The sequence below is a fragment of the Paralichthys olivaceus genome, chromosome 5 (genome assembly GCF_024713975.1).
Source record: "Paralichthys olivaceus isolate ysfri-2021 chromosome 5, ASM2471397v2, whole genome shotgun sequence".
In the NCBI taxonomy this organism is placed as follows: Eukaryota; Metazoa; Chordata; class Actinopteri; order Pleuronectiformes; family Paralichthyidae; genus Paralichthys; species Paralichthys olivaceus.
The window spans coordinates 5711228-5730360 of NC_091097.1; the positions used below are offsets into that span (position 1 = coordinate 5711228).

The 19133-nt window shown below is 42.0% G+C and overlaps 1 protein-coding gene across 3 annotated transcripts in view; it reads right to left on the reverse strand.

Moving 5' to 3' along the window:
- Positions 1-19133, reverse strand: part of ppfia3 (PTPRF interacting protein alpha 3) — a 30772-nt gene that overhangs the window by 9322 nt on the left and 2317 nt on the right. For 2 of the 3 annotated variants that reach the window (XR_011241047.1, XM_020094727.2), the window contains exons 3-23: positions 13645-13746; positions 13258-13482; positions 13107-13166; positions 11244-11372; positions 11029-11121; positions 10416-10468; positions 10213-10306; positions 9872-10006; positions 8532-8615; positions 8149-8280; positions 7659-7721; positions 7487-7566; positions 6515-6683; positions 5888-6081; positions 4541-4778; positions 2703-2836; positions 2043-2197; positions 1798-1897; positions 1605-1686; positions 1321-1521; positions 47-112 (exon numbers count right to left, since the gene is read on the reverse strand). Coding sequence is in view for 2 of the 3 variants with exons in the window: in XM_020094727.2 (XP_019950286.2) it covers positions 47-112; positions 1321-1521; positions 1605-1686; positions 1798-1897; positions 2043-2197; positions 2703-2836; positions 4541-4778; positions 5888-6081; positions 6515-6683; positions 7487-7566; positions 7659-7721; positions 8149-8280; positions 8532-8615; positions 9872-10006; positions 10213-10306; positions 10416-10468; positions 11029-11121; positions 11244-11372; positions 13107-13166; positions 13258-13482; positions 13645-13746 (2589 nt within the window). In the remaining variant the exon portion in view is untranslated. Of the gene's footprint in view, positions 1-46; positions 113-1320; positions 1522-1604; positions 1687-1797; positions 1898-2042; positions 2198-2702; positions 2837-4540; positions 4779-5887; positions 6082-6514; positions 6684-7486; positions 7567-7658; positions 7722-8148; positions 8281-8531; positions 8616-9871; positions 10007-10212; positions 10307-10415; positions 10469-11028; positions 11122-11243; positions 11373-11975; positions 12110-13106; positions 13167-13257; positions 13483-13644; positions 13747-19133 lie in introns of those variants that run through there. The other variant, XM_069524955.1, reaches the window with a different exon arrangement.

Consider the following 19133-nt stretch of genomic DNA (forward strand, 5'->3'; position numbering starts at 1 on the left):
AAGCAGAGGTTTTGTTGGACAGAGACAGAAGAGCCAGGGCACTAACCGGAGGCTTGGTGGCAGCGTTCAGAGACTCCATCTCTGCGTGGGTCATCCACACGTTACTTGTCGACTGTGGTCATGTGAACAGGAGGAAAGTGAAAGCGTGAGATTAAAAAGCATCACATATTGCATCGAGTCAATGCTTCTACATTTTGAGCTGTGCCAAAAAAAAAAAAAGAAGCTACATCACTAGGTGTTAGCAGACTACTTTCTCACTGGAGGTCCCACCGGCTTGTGTGAGCAAGAGGGATAACTCTGCTGAGCAAAATTGTATGACTGATCATTTTTTTAAACATTATATCTCATTAATGCTGTAAATACATGAGAAGCCAAGCGAGGACTGGGAAAAATGCCAAGCCGAATCAAAATCTGGTGTTGGAGCCAAACTGCAAAATTGAGTAAGTCTGAGGAAGACGAGTTTTAGTTATTTATGACTCCACTTCTTGGGAAAAGGAGATATAAAAAGGCTGTGTCATCAATGTATGAGCATGTACAACAAAGTTTTTAAACATCTGGTTTATCTATTTAAACATTTTGAATTAGTTAAGCCTTATTTGAGAGAAAAGTAGGTAAAAATTATATCATGTCACTACCTTTCTCCTGTGAAAAATCTATGAGTATTTATTTTCCTTTTAGTTTCTTTGACTTGCATCTATTGCTCGATCTGTTTTATGTTCTTTTGCATGTGACAGCAAAGCTTGTGTTTCTCCCCTTCTCTTTATTCCATCCATCATCTATACGGCTCATCCTCTGAGGATCCCGGGGGAGCTGGAGCTAATCCCAGCTGACAGTAGACACTAGACAGATTGTGAGGTAACAGTGGTAACCACAACACCATGCCGCCCCCTCCTTTATTCATCTTAACATAATATACTTTTTACTTTTACCCCGTCCTTGTTTGGTATCATGTACTTTTGATAAAAAATATTTTTGTATCCTGTCACTGACTTTCACAGGAAATGGCCAAACGGATCATTCACATTTGAGCTGATCTCAAATCTACAAACATCTGAGTCAACGTGTACTTCACACAGCTAATGCTTTTTTAATGAAAAATATATAAGCTCAGCACAGAGAATCTTGCAAAAATCGACATATGAAGGTGTTAAAAGTCTCATTATACTCCAATTACACATTTCTTTAAATTTAATCCTCCAGGAAAGTTGTCAAGACTGGGATTTTTTGTGGCTTATGAACATATGTGCAGCTGTAACGCCTCTTTTTTCTCTTTGAAATGAAAGAATGTGTTAAATGTTATGTGCAGTCACAGAGTCTCACAGAGCGAGTGCTGGCCGGCGCTGACGGGCTGGTTAGGGACACCATCTCCTGGATGGCCAGCCTCAGTTTGAGGCGGTGAAGAGGGTTACTGATGCCGATCTCTCTCTGGATCTCTGTGTCGGACAAGTTGGCCATGATGGCGCCGCTCTTAACATTTGCGCGACAGGCTGCGACGTACCAGGCTGGCATTCCCACCCACAGCTGGTAGGAGGCAGACATGAGATGTTATATGAATCCAAATTTTGTTTTATAATTAATGTATCCCATCCCTAAGTTTCCTGTACCTCCAACCAAGATACAACAGTCGGCCCATCCCAAGATGCAAAGGGAAGTCCTTGGCGACATGCTTCTTCTAGTAGCTCATGCCTGTTGGGAAAAATCAAAAGTCTTATTCAGTTCTCTTCTCGAGAAAACACAAAGTTTGAAATGATTATCACGTTGAAAATAAAAAGCCTTTTCTTCTCTTCTGACACTCACTTCTTCTTGCTGCGGCGGTCTTTATCTGCCGGACCCAGAGTCCCAGTTTTGTTTATCCCCATCGGGTCTCCAGAGGCCAGGTCTTCAGAGGGTGTAGATGCTGGTCACAGGAAGGTCAAAGGTCACAATCAGAATAAATGACAGTACAGATACGAGCACCTCAGATACATTTAAATGAAAATGCTAACAAGAGTAAATAACTCATATGCAGTCAGTGTTATCAGCCTTGTCCTCCATCTGTTTACCAAGAGAAGCAGATCCATCCCGCCCAGGCTGGCCCATCCTCCCCTTCTCCTTCTTTCCAAAAAGGCGACCGATGGAAGACTTGATGCTTTTCTTCTTATTGGACTTGTGGAGAGAATCTTGGCTGCTGTTGGAGCTGCTACCATCTGCCGAGAGACTGGAGGACACGAAGGAAATCACTGAGGGTAAAAAAAAGCTAAATATGCAATAACAGCATATTTGATATATTGCTAACACTTTGTGATTAGGTAAATGATTAGGATTTATTAACTATATTTAATAGTTGTCTTGGTTAATACACAATTTACTGGTTCTTTATAGATCAGTTATAATCCATTACCAGAGTAATATCCCAGCTTGCTCTTTAATTCAGTAACTGTGACCATTAATTAGATGATAGAGGTATAAATCTAAATAAATAGAGCATTACATGTTTTGGTAATAACATGGCTATAACTGTTGGTAAAGCAATAATAAGTACACAGAGTTTGGTACCTATAAGTCACCAGCGTTGCAGTTATAAATGTCAATAAATCTGAAAGTAGTAATTCAATCAATTGGAGATCTCTACCTCAAAATGTCTGTAATTACTTACAGTTTATAAATGGTGCCTTACCTGAAAATGATACTAACATGCATTGTCTAATGTGTGTGAGCCTTACCTGCGAAAGTCCCGGGGGTCGTCGAGCATCGCGCCTGGGTGGGTGAGAGCCATCCTGTCCAACCGCAGTGCACGAGGAGTCGGAGGAGGTGTCGAGTCAAGAAGTGCAAGGGACCGATCATCATCTTTGCTGTTCTAGAACGTTATGTGTAAAAAAATCTATTTAAAAACACCAAATATTGAACATGTTATGCAACTTTACACTCACGACACTTGAATCGTGAACTGGACTGTTTGTTATTATGCTTAAATACTTTTCCAGGAAAACTAAGGCTACAAACATTTAATTGCATCAACTAATATGTACTTAACTCACGGTTATGCTCCGTCATCATCTTACAATTCATTATTTTCGAATAATCCCTTTAATCAATAAACTGACAAAAAATAATGACAAATTATGTTCATAATTTGCTTAACAGCCAAAGTATTTAATTAACTCAAACCACCAGTCAAAAGGTCAAACCTGCAGTTGACAAACAGCCCTGTGATGATAAATGTAGCTTTAACCTCACAGATGTAGTATAATTTGAAATGGAGAAGATTCAGGGTTCACCTCTCCCATGTTTGAGCCACAGTACAGAGTCGGCCATCCATTGTTGCTGTAAAGTAGGGCCCTATATTGAGCAAGGTAACATTTAATAGCAATGTAAAGGGTGATCCCCTCTAATGTGTTTGGTTGCAATTTGATGACTGACCTCTATTTATGTTAAAGTGAGTTTCTCTGTGGTCTCAGGAATTCAGTTATTTTAACCTTCATAAACATTAGGAAACAAGAGCTATTTGCTTTTACTCTACATCTTTTTTCCCTTCTCGGGTCCTCCATTCCAGTCCTCCCATTGTTAAAGATTTAATTGTCATGTGAATGCACGTCTCCTGCTCTTCTTGAACCCCCCAAGGTTTGATCAGACCCATGTGCTGTTTTAAAGACAGATTTGTCAGTAAACACTGTGTTTGGTCACAATATGTTCACTCCCGTTGTTGACTTGAAATCCACACTTAAATATAGAAAGAAACCAAAACTGTAGTAAATGATCAGAAGCATGAATCATGCATCTATAACCAGAAATAAACATAGCGGTGGATGAAACAAAGAGGTTTAGGGGTAAGGAAGAAAGGGTAAGGGGTCGGATGGTAACGGTGAGGAAGGGGTAAGTAGAGAGGAAAAAGTGTTTAGTCTTTTCAGAGCATCTTCCACACCCCTTCTTTCCTCGTCTCTTCTTCTGCTCCTGAGGTCTAGTTCACCTGTGGCTCGAGGTGCTGTTTATGACCTACACTGCAGCCAGCCACCAGGGGACGATTGCGACACTTTGGCTTCACCTTTGGGGAGCTGTCATGTCGTCCATCTTAATATACAGTCTATGGGCTTTAGGGAATAAAGACCAATCAATCTAATACAACTGAAAATAACTTCCTAAGACTTCAGCTTTTTGAAGCCAGTGAGGTGTCTGACCATTGTTGTCTGTTTGTTGTTTTTTTGGCTTACATCCTGCTTTGTAGCTTTAACTCCTCATATCGACATTACAGTCTTTAACACCACTGACAGCCTGTTATTTCTTAAATGCACTGTCTTTTGTAATTCATCCACCCACCTCTGAAATACAGTAACCAGAGTGTCTGGCACCAACTAACATACCGAGTTACTTCAATCGATGTTAGCCAATCTAACCTGATGTTGAGGAACAACTGAACTTCTCTGACCCTGTCAGAATGACTTACTTGTATTTTATTCACATGACTCACTGTCTGGAGGAGCTGTTTGCATAAACGGGATAAAAAAGGAACAAAAAAAGTTAACATAGCTTGGAATAGAAGTTCATGTCTGTATTCTAGCAGTACCTGTCGATCAGTTTCGCGGGCGGGGGAGTGCGGCAGGCGAGGGGTGGAGTGTCCAGAGCTAGGGGGAGAGGGGGAGGCCAGGGTGGAGGATGTGATGGACGAGGGGATGAAACCCCGTCCTGTGCTGTCTCTGCCCAGGGAGGTCGGAGGCATGGGCGGACTGTCCAAGGCCACGCTGACCCGGCTCTCGATCTCCTCGGCCCGTAACTCGGTGTTCTCCTTCTCCTCCTGGATGAGTCTAGTTTTTAATGTGGAGAGAGAAAAGGAGGAGGAGGGAGAGGAGTCATCATTTGTCATCAATATGGGGATGATGACATACTCTACTATGATGTGTAAATATTTTTCACTTATAAATATTTAAATCAGAAATTTTTACTCTAAAGTTTGTAATTTTACAGAAAGAATATTTCGGCTCTGATGTTGTATATTATCTTCATTATCTTGAAACTGTTTTTAAATGTTTTCTGCTGTTTACCTTGAGTTCTTAATTTTTTAATCTTGTAAAGGATTTCAAAGTTTATAATTCTTATATTATATAATTAACAGATAAGGACAGACTATAGGGCATTTTCTTGCGCTTACACGCTTAGCATAGCTTAACATAAAGATTTAGTTTAGTTATATAGTTATAGTTTAGATATAGAAGCAGTTGTATTTGATAAAATATAATCATCTATAAGATCACCTTATAACCAATGTAGTTTGTTTTCTGTTGATTGGCTCGTCAAATTATTTCACACTCAAAAAAAACCCCAACACTTTACTGTTTCCATTTCGCCCAACTTTACAATTCTACTTCAGTACATTTCAAAGACAAATCTATCAACTATTTATTCTTTTAAATGTATTTAACAAACATACATGTAGCTGCTGGTTAATTTTGCATCATAATCTTATTAAAATGTTATTTGGGGGAAACAAAGTGATGAATGCTCTCACAACCTCATAGATCCATCATGTAACCCTTTTGGAGGAAGCTGACTACAGCTTGGGAGCCCCTGAAATTAAACCACCTTGCTGTTTACAGTATTAACTAAAGAATTTTGTATTATAATAAAACATCAGTCTCAGGGAAATTACATTCTGCAGAACAAGTACTTTTACTTTACTTAAGATTTTTAACGCAGGGTATTTATTCGTAAAGTAACGGAACAGATGACACCATCCACCACTGCAGCTGTTGTTCTAATGGTGTCAGAGAGGCGCTGATATGTTTATTTTCAAGGCTATAGTGTGTGATGGTGTTCAATCCGACCGTTTTATGTGGAAAGACATTTCTGCCATTCTCACTTCCCTGAACCCCCGTCCCCTTCCTCCCAGCTGTTCAGCACTGCTGCCCTTCCTCACTTGATCTCCTTATTGATGGCCTCCAGCTGTTCCTGCAGCATGATGGCCAGGGTCTGCACGTCCGTCTGTCCACTAGGGGACAGCAGCTCGGAGCCGAAGCGATGATCTCCGTCGTCCTCATCGTCGGAGCAGCCCACGTCCACCCCTGGATCAAACCCGGTCCCAAGAAGACCACCACTCTCCCAATCTGGGTACTGCACATGAAGAGCAAGAGAAAGGAGCACAATACCCGTTCATGGACGGATCACATTTACAAATCCTCATCATTGGCCCTTTTTGAACACCAAGTAATTTTTTAGCAAGCTAGCGAGCAAAGCTTACAACCTTCAAACCGGCCTCATCAATTAGTAAATACCTGCATGCGCATACAGTCTCACAGAAATCTTGACGATCAGAGGTGATAACTGGTTTCAATTAAAATAAGGTTTTGAGTTTGTTTCGTCAATAATAGCCATGGAAGACCAGGATAAATATAATGTTGTCAACATGAAAATGACAGATATAGTTACAGTAAGTAATCTATTTAGATTTTTCCTCTCAGAGCTGATTACTTACACATAAGCCCGACTTTTTCAGGTAGAAAGATAACATTTTTGTGTTGGATTGTAGGGATGTTAAAATTCTCACCTTGGTCGAGTCCTCTCGGGCAGAACTCCAACGGGCTCGGGGACTTCGCCTGACCACACCCCCGGTGGAGGCGTTACAGAAGGGATCCAGATGAGTGGTGGAACCTGTGGGGAGGGACCCGCCCCCATGGGAATACCGCAACTCCAGAGCGCTACCTGGCAGTGAGCGACTGGAAAATAGATGGAAAGATGATGTGATACAAGATGAGATAAACAGTTATTTATCCCTGCGAGAAGAATAACATTGTTGATAGATTGATCCGTGTTTTCGATAACAACACACCGACACCGGTATCAGCAAGTATCACCAAAATCTCTCTAATCTTGTTGTCTTTCCCAGATGACGCGTTCATCTCTGTCTTCTACTTGTATGGCTCTACTCTTTCATCCTGAGATACTTGTAGTTTTGCAACCATCGCATGTTAGTAACAACATCATCACTCCCACAGCTCACTGTAATTTTACCAGGCAGAAAAAAAGGTTCTGGAAAATGTGTTCTCACATACAGCCCCTCCCAACGGAAATTTCAGGGAAAGCACAAGTTCAGTTCTTAGAAAAAGATACAGGATGCATGAGGGGATGCAAAGAGAATAGATGAAAGACATGCAGTTAAAAGATCGGCCGGGGATTGAACCACATGAGTTGATCATGCAGTAAACAATCAGGCAGCCTCAAACTATAAGATTAACGTCACATCTTTCAATAAACAACACAGAAGATGTTGAGACATGCAGGAGAGACTGTGAGAATGAGAAGTGTTGGCTTATGGGTGTGTGCATACAATAAATGAAAAATGTTTATATGTCAACACTGCTTTGGACTTTGTAAGTGTTCAACACCTCCAGGGTGATGTGATTTATCTGCAATGTCTGACAAGATGACAGCCACAACACTGGCATCTTTACAGTCAGGCAAGGCCGCACTGGAGAATAATTGTTCAAGTTTGGATTAGTTTTGTCTAAACTGCTCTTACCTGGAATAAGAGCCCCCAGGTCTTGCTCTTAGCTGATCTAACTCCAGCTGAAGCCTTTCGAGCTCCGCAATCAGTTGGTCCTGGGAGTGAAAACCAGACAAGAGTTGTTGGGAAAAAAAGGGAACATGTGTTCACCAGCTTCAACTGAGAGTGAAACCCAGAGTTGAATCACCTTGTTTGCTATGAGATCATCTTGGAGTTTCTTCATATTAGACAGTTCCTCAGATAGAGCATTCTGGAGGGGAAAGAACGAGAAGGTTTGTTTCTGTAAAAAAAACCCTGCTATATTCCAAAATTAGACGTCACAGCAAAATTAAAAAAACATTCTTTTGTGAGGAGTCAGTGTTCAAAAGAAAATGTGATACTGACTTCTCAGAAAAGGCTGACCTCTTGCCATAGAATGTAGGTTCATGCCCTAAATGGCGTATCTAAAAATGTATAGTTTTTTTAAATTATTAAATATCTCTCAACTTTCTGGGCTTTTAGAGTAAAGAAACCCAAAGGATCTAACTCGTTTCTGCTTGGAAGTTGTAAAGATGATTTAGAATTCACGTTTGAACTGGTCACTTCCTGGGGGGTAGGAAGTGACCTCATTCTTTTGCAGTCTATCCAGCTGCAGAATTGAGTTGTTATGAATGCCGGCGGCGGTGGAAGCTGGTCACCTTTTCTTCCAGCGCTGCCATCCTTTCCTTCAGATGGAGCTGCAGCCTCTCATTGGACTCAGACAGCAGCTTGTCCACCGTGTCGGAGAGGCGCTTGTTGTGTTCGTCGTTCATTCTCTCTCTCTGCCTTGCCTGAGGGGGCGAGAACGAGACGGGTGAGAGAGAAAAGAGAAAAAAAAAGTGAGTGAGAAGAGGGAGAGAAGGCAAGCATTCAGCATGACAGAGAGCAAGAGAGAAAGATTTCTATCTGAATGTGCACGGTCAAATAGAGGGCTTGGAAAATTAGCGCGCCTTTGTGCTGTTTAACATCTGACAAAAGGAACTGCATGAAAGAGGGGGAGGATGAAAACAGAAAGAGAGATGGAAAAGCGAGCATGACTCACTCTCTGTAGCTCCTGGTTCTTCTCCTCCAGTTGCGCCTCCATCTGTCGCAGTCGCTCCTCAAAGTTACCATGACGCTCCTCCGCCTGAGTGATTGGAGAGGAAGGGAGCAGGGTTAGAGCTGGGACCAAGTTGCGGGAGTAACACAAGTTAACACAAAGGAAACAGCTTGTTGACCGAGTCAACCAATTAGTTACATGCCTGTACAGATCACAGTGTAACAGGAAAGTTTGGTTGCTTGCATCTTACACGGCATCAATCTTATCCTGCCATGGCAACCATCCTGCCCAAACATGTAGGAAGTACAGTAAGTGAAGCCCTTCAGGAGGTTTGGCTAGTGGCGTTGGCATGAGTGAAAACGATGTTTACAGGAATGCAAGAGGTTCAAATATGAACTATTAAATCAGTCAGTCATGAAGAATTTAAACCGCACGCAGTTCTCAACGTGCTGATCGCCCAAGGATCAAACAGCTGTGCTGATAAGAGCCCTGTCAGCTTTTAACTCAGACCTATCGCTGATGAATTACTTAAACCACTATAAAAATATATGCTATTCATCTGTCACTCGACATCTATTGTTTAAAAGAACACAAAACACACTTCAAGAATACTACACACTAAGGCCTGTGCCACATTACATACCTACACATGCATGCACACATTAACGCAGTCGGAATGAGAGCATATTAGCACATGCACAGATTAGAGCAGAGACGCTGCACACACTGCTGCTGTCTTCTGAGAATAAAGGCGTGCATGCTTATTGATATATATATATATATATATATATATATATGGTAATTGTGCAGTGCTCATTCTAAACCTTTCCGTTTGTAATGGGCTGTTTTCTTGGTCTGTGGCAATGCTGGTTGCAGCTTTCTATCTGAAACTGTAAAAGTGACCCGCAGTATATTCACATTGAACATATAACCACATGTCCAAATTGGACCAAATTCAACACTGTACTTCATTGGGCCCTTAGCAATACAAACTGCAAATGTGAGGTGAGATATGTGAGCCACATACTGACAGACAGATTTCTGGAATTAGTTTTACAGATTAGGGTTACAATGTGGTTTACTGAAGGTTAGAAATAGAATAAAAGCATTATTACAGGGAAATGCATGGCAAAAAAACACCTAAAACCCACATTATAACTCAAACACAATGACACTAAGAAAAATATGGTCTTCAGCTGTGATTTAAAACTGTAGAAATATATATTTCATTACATAAAACTGGATGGGGATAAACAGATCTGTGACATAAGTTATAACTCCAAAATGCAAAACAGCAAAATGAGTGCTGGAGGTAAAATGCAACTAAAACAACACACACACACCTTGTTGAGTGCTGCCACTCTCTGGGCCAGCTGGGCCTCAATCTCTGGCAGTGTCTCGGCCCTCTGCAGAGTTTGTTGCAGCTTCTGTTTGGCATCGTCTAGACGCTCCTGAAGTTGCCGGTTCTTCTCTTCGCTCTGCAAGAAGACAGGATAAGAGGGAGCGGAGGTGAAACTTGGAGCACAACTGAAGATTGCCTTGAGGCAGTAGACATGATCAAAGCCACTGGAGGAGAAGAAAATGTGTTGATGGCACGCTCTTGTGTGCCAACGGGAAACATGGCCAAGCTGCCAATCAACAGCAGAGACAAGGGACACACAGGGATGAGAGAGATGTTTCCCACCTGTCTGTGGAGAGACTCTTTGCTGGCCAACTCGTTCTCTAGTTTGTCTTTTATGTCGTGGAGAGACGTTGCCTCCCTCTGGGCGCTCAGGTACCTGCACACCAGAACAAAACGGCAGACAGACGGAGCAGTTAGTGGAGGGCACTTTGGAAACCGGGCGATCTCTGACACTTCACTGACAATCGGAAAAATAAACCACAAACCTGCGTTCTAGTGTGGTGATTCTCTCCTCCATGTCTTCCCTTTGACAAAGTGCCTGAGGGATGTAAACCAAAAGAAAACGGTCTGACTCAGAGATAAAAAAGGAAAGAAGTCCAAACAGGGAAAGTAGGAGAAGGCAGAGGTCAAGTTTACAATGATCAGAAGGAATTCACTAGGCCTGACCAGCTGTTTACTGAAGAATAATAATGTGTAGTAATCTGCTTTGTTGACAGATTTCAGAGGCAGCAACATGTCTGAGATAGGCAGAGGTGGGAAAATAAGAGCAGCAATTGAGGACAAGCAGGTGAGAACAAAGGGAAAAGGTTTGCTGAGTGAACTGACAAACTCTCGTCCCAAAATGCTTTCAATCAGCTCCCAGCAAAGTGACTGATTAACAGAACAGCATCCATGTGAAAACGCCTGCAGCTCTGTCACCATGGCTACAGGGTAGAGGCTCTTGTGCGTACAGTAGCAGCTGCAAAGTAGGCAAACGACTCTGTTACCATAGCAAACTGTTACATGTCTCTGTGAGTACGAGCAAAATAGAGTCATTGCATCCATGACAGACACACATAGTGGCAGTTTGTGGTCTGTCGACAGCGCCGGGCTTCTCACCTCTTTCACGTCCCTCTGTAGTTTCTGGTTGGCCTCCTCCGATCGGGCCAGCTCCCTCCTGGCCGACGTCAGCTGCTCCTCGATCTCGCCGACCTGCAGGGAGGGGAGAGTGTGACCACACATCTTTTCCCCGTCCGTTATCATCTTGGGGTGGAGATATTTTGTTTGTTTTGATGGAAGCATCAGACCATAAGCTCTGCCCCTGAATCAGGTACCTGTCTGCACATGAGGGCCAGTCTCTCTTTCAGCTGTCCCAGCTCTGACCTCTGCCGCTCGATCTCGCCCTCTCGCTGCCTGTCAATTTCACCATCATCCAAGATGGAGGAAGGTCCATTGGGAAGCCGCTGAATGAGGAGAAAAGATTTACTTAAGTGGCCGTAATATATTTCCATTCCCTTAATTTCTGTCAAACGTTTTCTTTTTGTAATACTTTAAAGATCAATACACCTCCACCATTTATGTTAAACACTGTCTTTTCTCAACAATGTAGTACATATTGTTATTTTATTGATGTCTTCTGTTACACACGGCATTGACTGCACTCCTGTCCGTCCTGGGAGAGGGATCCCTCACTTGTGGCTCTCTGGGGTTTTTACAGGGTTCTTTGGGGGATGTTTTTTCTCAATCTAGGGTTACAGACAGAGGATGCTGCATTTTGTTAAGCTCTATGTGACAAATTGTGATTTGTTAATATGGCTGCACATATAGAGCCTGGGCTTTATTTTGGAAGGAATTCTCCCAAGACACTTTCTAAACAACCAAACACCACCTGTGTTTTCACCTAAATAACTTAAAGATGACGTTCGTAGCTCATAAACAATGAAAAACCTGCACAAGTCCTGACAGATGTTGTTGTTTTTGAGTGCTAGCAAAGCAAACACACTCATTTCAGGCATTCACATCAAATGGCATTTCTTCAGAGAGGAAATCACTGAAATAGAACTCACTAGAGGAAAGATGAACTTGTCAGCAGACGATAAAGAGAAAAATAAGCTCCAGTGTAATTTCATTACATTTAAACCAGCCTGTGTAAAATCTTCTTCACTGAGCCCACTGGAGCTGATCAGCAGAAGCACGCTCAGAGCTGCCACTGGTGGTCGGAGGCATTATTGAAGTAGTGCAATAACCTTTGACCTCCAGATGCCCTTCCAAAGCGAGGGTAGAACCATGCAGCATTGTAGATATTATAGGGAAATCACACACCTTCCATTAAAGCAAGCAGTGTATAGTCTATGTTGATCCAAATTGAAATGTTCCAAAAACCATTTAAAGCGAAGCTATGCATCCTCTACAGCCACACATGTTGATTCATTCCGTTAGGCTCCACGTCAGATAGATGAAGTGTTTTTTGAGTAGAAAAAAAAACAAAGCCCATCAAACTGAATCACAACTGAAAGGTGGATAATACCCATAATCCCAGACAACCTGAACCAGAATAAATACCCTGACATTTCCTCTAGTGTCACAATGGGGTTCACATTTATGATTTCGTGCAATAAATCTCAACTTCTGGATAAATTTCCCTGAAATTTGTACACACAGTGTAATCTTTTAAATCTTTATCTACAGTGACTTTAACATCAGGTTAAAGTTCTAATTTGTCCAAAACTTTTAGTAAAGACCAAATAAGATGGCACTGTGGAATATTATAACTGGGAAGGCATGTTTAAGCATTTAAATACATCTGCTATTTGTTTACCATTAGGAGAATCGAGCCGATCTCATCCACACTTACTCTCTTCTCTCCTTTGGAATACCCAAGGCCAGGTTATTGATAAAGGGCAAACTAGAGGTAAATTGAAACGTCTATGCTCAGGGACTTTCATATCTAATTCAAATGTGCCAGACAGAGAGGCTCAAACTCTTAGGGACATAACGTAGGGACATAAGGTGATTTAGGGATTCGTGCTTGAGGTTTAGGTAAGTATAATATTGAAGAACATATATGTAACATAGATAATGACAGGATCTCTTGCCTTTTATGGACATGTTGCAGGAATGGGTGATGCGTGGTGGGGAGGGATGGAGTAAATTAGGGTGCTGTGTGAGACAATAACTCATGTTAGTCTGGTCATTACCTCTTTGCCGTTGTCTAGTCCTTGCTGCCGTCGCTTGATTTGGTCCCTTAGTGACACAACCTAAAACAACACAGGGGGGGGGATCATCAGGAGAGTCTCTGTCAGCGATTCAGAGAAACCTGTTGCAAAGCACACACGCTCAGAAACTCACCTCTTGAGAGGAGGACTGCAGCTCCTCTTCCAGGGATGCCACTCGCTCCAAGGCCACCCGTAGTCTTTCCCGCACCTTCTCGTCCAGAGCTTTGTGGTGCTCAAACAAAGACTTCAGGGCTTTTAGGACCTCCACCTCGCTCGACACCCCCTGCCGCTTCACCACGGTCATCCTCAGGCTGCGCTCATGACGGGACACCAGGAACTCCAGATGTTCCAGCAGCAGCTGCAGACAACATGTGGTTCACATACAATAAAACCTCCCCAAGGTACAGCTATTGTGATCATAAAATGTCTCAGATGATGGGATAGATAAATACCTGAACTTTAATGAACAGCCAAATAAACACAGGAACATAATGTTAACCAGACGGTTCAGTGCACTGACCCGTGTGTTGTTGCGCTCTGCCTTCAGCTCAGCGATCTCCTCCTCTCTCTCCAGCAGCTGCTCCCGGCAGAGGTTCAGCTCTTTAGTCAGCACGGCAAACTCCTGCAGGGTCAGAAGAGGGCGCTGTTACAAACGCAATGCTGCTGTTGCTATACAAGGACATGAGCAGTTGGACCATAATCATCCCACACACTCAAAAAACTTTTTCTTTTGAAGCATTGTACTTTTCAAAGTTCCATAAATATAATTTTCTCCCTATAAAAAGAGTTTTAAGCCATGAATCTATGTGATACTTGGCAACTACAAAACATTTTATTCAGAGCGTATAATATTAGAAAACAGAAAAATATGTGATCATAGTTGTTCTGAGGTTAATGTAATGTAACGCTGAACCATGCGAATTTGGCCATCATGACTTTTCGCGGCCATGGTTAACATTTCCATGGTTACAGTGAGCTCCATCAATCAGAGATGTCACTAAACATAATAGGAAAGTAGGTAGTGTAGTCTTCCTCCTGGACATTGCGACTACTTTCACAACATGTTTTTTTTTAAATGCAGTTGATATCATATGAACTTGTTGCTTCTACAGGAGAATATGACATTGTTTCACAATCGCACAGCTTGTGGTGAGTCTACCTCAGATGATTTCAACACTGGTCATGATAATATGATAATTAAAATCTCAATTCAGAAAATGAATAGGATTTTAAAGGTACAGTGTGTAGAATGTAGTGACATCTAGTGGTGAAATTGAATGTTGCAGCTGAATGCCCCTCACATCACCTTAAAATGACATTTGCGTGTAAACAAGAAGCTCAAAAACAGAGGAAAACGTTTGTTCTAAATATCTTCATCAGTGAGGATAGGGCCTCACTTTCCGTTGGGAAACACTTTCCAACATGTTGACTGGCACAGTAGGAAACGGCCCTGCTGTTAATGATAAACGGTTAATGGCGGCACTGTTCTAAGTGTAATTGACTTCATTGTTTACACCTGTACTTCTCGTCCTCACAGTGTCTGCTGAGAAAAGAGGCTGTTGTTACCGAGAGTCGTCGGAAGAGATTAGCTGGCTCCTTTTACAGGTGGAGGAAGTAGTAACAAGCTAGCAGGGGAGACAACATCTGTAAAACGTTGTTGCTTCCTCATTAATGGTTAAATGTTGTTAAAAGCAGCTGTTCTAGACGGAAATCTGTGGTTTTACCCAGAGACACCGGCTGTGTCCAAAATCACTCACTAATCACTATGGTCGACTATATGCTGAGTTCGCCATTTTGGAGTTGTGTCTGAATGTTTGGTGACATTTTTTTATACACTATATAGTTTCCCCCTAATGCATCATGAAAAATAACGTAAAACAGATGGTCACAAACCAAGCAATATATACCATCATGCACTGCACTTGCGGCAAAGAGACAAGAGGAGCGAGGGCAGCAGGAGCAGCCTGACCTGTCGTACAAATGTGAATACGAGCAGAGCAGCTCATCACAGCACAAACTGAAGCGCAAGATGGCAGCATTCATATCCAGATGATGGCTTCATTTCTGGATGGCAGGAGGAAGTGGAGAAGCGTCATCCATCCTTATTTACAATCTATGTGCAAGACATTTCCTATTTCCTCTGTTGCTTCTTTCATGTATTTCTCCCTGTATGATTGATAAATGTGACTGTAAATTCTACTGCCAAAATATTCAGGTTACCCACACAGTGCAATTAAGTACAGCAAACAATTTGACAAATCTTGATTTCATTAGCAAACTCACACATTCAAGTTTCAATGCTTCAGTTTAAACACATGCATACGTGCTTCACTGTGGCTGCAGGAGGAAACGACTCACTAAGAACCAGCCTGACAGCAAGTACAGCATATTCTTTTACATATCTACCACAGCACTCACGGATCATGGCCACTGGGACTCTTAAACCGGACCTCGATATAAAATCTAACAGCCAGGTTTACTGCATGTGTTGCACCTGAAATTGGTTTTAATTGTGCAATAACCACGACTGGCTGTGGGTTCAGCCGTAATCAAAACAAACGCCTGGAGGTTAAAACAAGTACCCCAGTGAATGGGAACTGGGCCAGTGCAGTGTAATGTCTAATATTTCCAACCGACAACCGTCTAGCTCAATAGTGATTTTAGGTAATTTTCTACAATTATGAATAATTGTACAGTTTAGCTACACGACAGTTATGATTAAAATCTGTTGCCTTCAATGCAGATAAATGGTTTCTATGGCAACAGATCAACAAAGAGAGGATGCGAGACAATATCAAGTCTATCTACCTACTGTCTGTCCATCTGTCTGTCTATCTATCCTTCCATCCATCCATCTATTTATCTATCTATCTATAATCACAACATTTAGTCTTGACTCTCTAGCGTGTGATCGTGGCATGACACACACGACACAGAGCACACGCTTGTCCCCACACACGTGTGCGCTGAATCATGTGGTTTTTTTTAAAAACGCTTATGCAAACGAGCCACTAAAGGGCAGTGAAGCGTGTGCGGCACTGCTGTTATTTCAGCGTTTATGTTAACAGTGATCAGTTTACCCCCCACATGGCAGCACACAGTCGACTGACCTCACGCCATTTCTCAAACGCCAAAATGAGTCCACACCAAGCTCCTGATCTGATGTGCTGGGTGGGCTGCATTTTGCGAAGACGGGAGAAAGGAGTGAAAGCAGGAAGCGTACTTGAAAAGATAGAAGAGGAAGGGGTGAGGGAGGAAGTTGCTGTGTGCAGATGGCGTGTTACGGGCCCAGTGGGTTTTATAATTCTGGGATTACTTTATATAAAGGATGGTGTGAGATGGATGAATGATTTGTCTAGATTCCTCTCTCTGTCTCTTTTCGGTCACCAACATTATGGTCAAATGCAAATCGCTCAACTTCCCCTCGACTGTGCTGGCATTCACCTCTCATGCTTTTCATGTTCCATCCTGCTGCTCCCCCCGTTCATCCACTTGAATCTCCCCCTGTCATGATACTCGACAACTAAAAAACAGACTCTAAAAGCCACTCATTAGTATGCAGCAATATGCAAATGAGCTTGATTTGTTAGTCCCTGTGTGTTTCATAAGACCAGGTTTTTTCTCTCCCTCTCTCTCTCTCTATGTGCCATGCTGTCGCTCTCTCCCTCTATTTTTTTCTGTCTTGGCAACATCTACACACAGAGACGAACTCAGTGAACTCATCTACTGTAGAATGGATCACAGCGCTCCATGTGTTCCTCTATCCGCGCGTGTTTCTGCAGATGTGCTCGCCATATTGATCTCCTCTCGCTGAGGTAATACGGCCCTTTAATGTCCAGTCACTCTGCGTTAGAACGTGCAGCGCCGCTACATCTGTTATTTCATTCTGATGTCTCAGGCGTGGCAACAGAGAAAAATAGGTACTAACGATGGGGGGAGGCATCGCCGCTGCCTGAGGCGTCCGACGATGACTCCCACCTGAAAATAGAGACACAGCCCTTGTATGTTGAGTGAAATTGCAAAATGATTAGCTCTCGGGCGCTGAGATGTGGGATATTATTTGCTTTTGTGCTACAAGGGGGATTTTTTTGCTGTCATCTGAAGGTTTTAGGTTCCTCTCGTGTGTTTACCTTCGTTACATGTGGCAAAAACACAGCAGGTCGTTTGACAAGACAAAATCCTGGAAGAATCTTTTAAGCATTTGCTTGAAAGAAAATCTGTCTGGTGCACAAAGATGATCACATATAGATCACTTTACAATATTTAATTTCTCCATTGAAGCACATGTTTTGCCTGTGTTTTACAAAAACACTAATTGATATAATTGGCTGCAACCTCGATAAGAAATACAGTCACAACTTGAGAAGCAGGTGGATGTGTGTTTTTATATATATTCTATATAATAGTAATTTGGGCTGCGACTAATGAACAGTGCTGTTCCAAATTAATCCACCTTACTTTCTCGATGAATCGATAAATCAAGTTTCTATTAAGTTTAATCAGGAGGAACAGCTTTGAAGTACTGATACTGAAGTATATCTATAATATAGTTACTTTAACCAGGGGATACAGCTTTGAAGTGCTAAAACTCAAGTATTTTTGTAGTTTAGTTACTTTTATTAGGAGGTACAGCTTAGAAGTACTCATACTCAAGTTTTTCTGTAGTTTCTAGTTACTTAAATCAGTAGGTACAGCTTTGAAGAGCGATATTTAAGTATTTCTGTAGTTTTGAGTTACTTTTATCAGGAGGTACAGCTTTGATGTACTGATACTCAAGTATTTCTGGAGTTGCTAGTTAGGAGGAAGATCTTATAAGTATTAATACGGCTGTAACAAAAGTGGACACAATGGTACAATAAAGGAATCAGACTGAGCGCCACCTTGACCAACAACAACATTAAACCCTGCTTACAGGTTCACACATCAATAATTCAACACTGTGACAGGAACCATTTTCACTATGAGCGCACTTTTGATATGAGCACACATTCCAGTCATAAGGCTCGTTTACTTTCACTGAAGACAGACAGTGAATGTGGATTTGCCGGAGTCGATCATCTTGGAATCTGTGTTTTCGCTCACATGGCTGGATGACGAGCAGGCGGGCCATCCAAGTTCTATATATTTCATTCTAATAATCCTTTCTTTTTATGAACAGTTTTTTATAACAATGTTTATTACTGTAAAATATCAAGGCTCATCTTTGTCATAAGTGTTTGATAACGACTTCTTAGCTGAAAGTTTTTCCATCCTTAATTTGCCAAATTTTGGCATCAACCACTAAAATCCATATCTAAAAAGAGACACTGCAACCTAACTTTGCATTTGTGTGTCAATCAAAAAAACAACATCTTGGTGAAGTCGACATACAGAAACCAAATGAATCTGTTCCATGCTCTCAATCTTTTCTCAAACTACACACAGCGAGTCATCTTTTGTTTTCTTCTCTGTTGAAATGATAAGAACACACTTTGTTAAAGAAGCAAAGGTTTTCATCCAAAATCATCTCCTGGATTTTCATTATCAGAATTATTCATAATAAACACTGAGGAGATAATTATGTAAATATTGTTCTTCAGTACCCATTATGCATTTAATCTGGTTGCAGAGCCTTTATTATGCTGCGACTGGATAAATCTAATGGGACATTAGCTGTGTCTCAGTTCAGGGGCTGCATCCTTAGGAGGAGGAGGTCTATCAAAACACTGCTTCCTTCATGGGCAGGGTAGACCGCAAAGGGCCAATCGAAATGAGTCGGCTGGTGATCATCCCGCCCTTATTACCATTACCTAGCAACAAAGCTGAGGTTGCAGATGAGCAGAAAGTTTTAATGCCTCTTGAGTTGAAGCGTCATACTCAAGCATTTGACGTCTAGATGCTTTTACGAATGGTTTGTCACTGCAGAGCAATGAATCTTGGGCCGGGAAGGATCCACCTGTTGGAGCCTTCTTTTCTCTGGGATGAAAGAACGCATTTGAAGGAACCTTCGAAAGAGGACAGCCTAGTGGG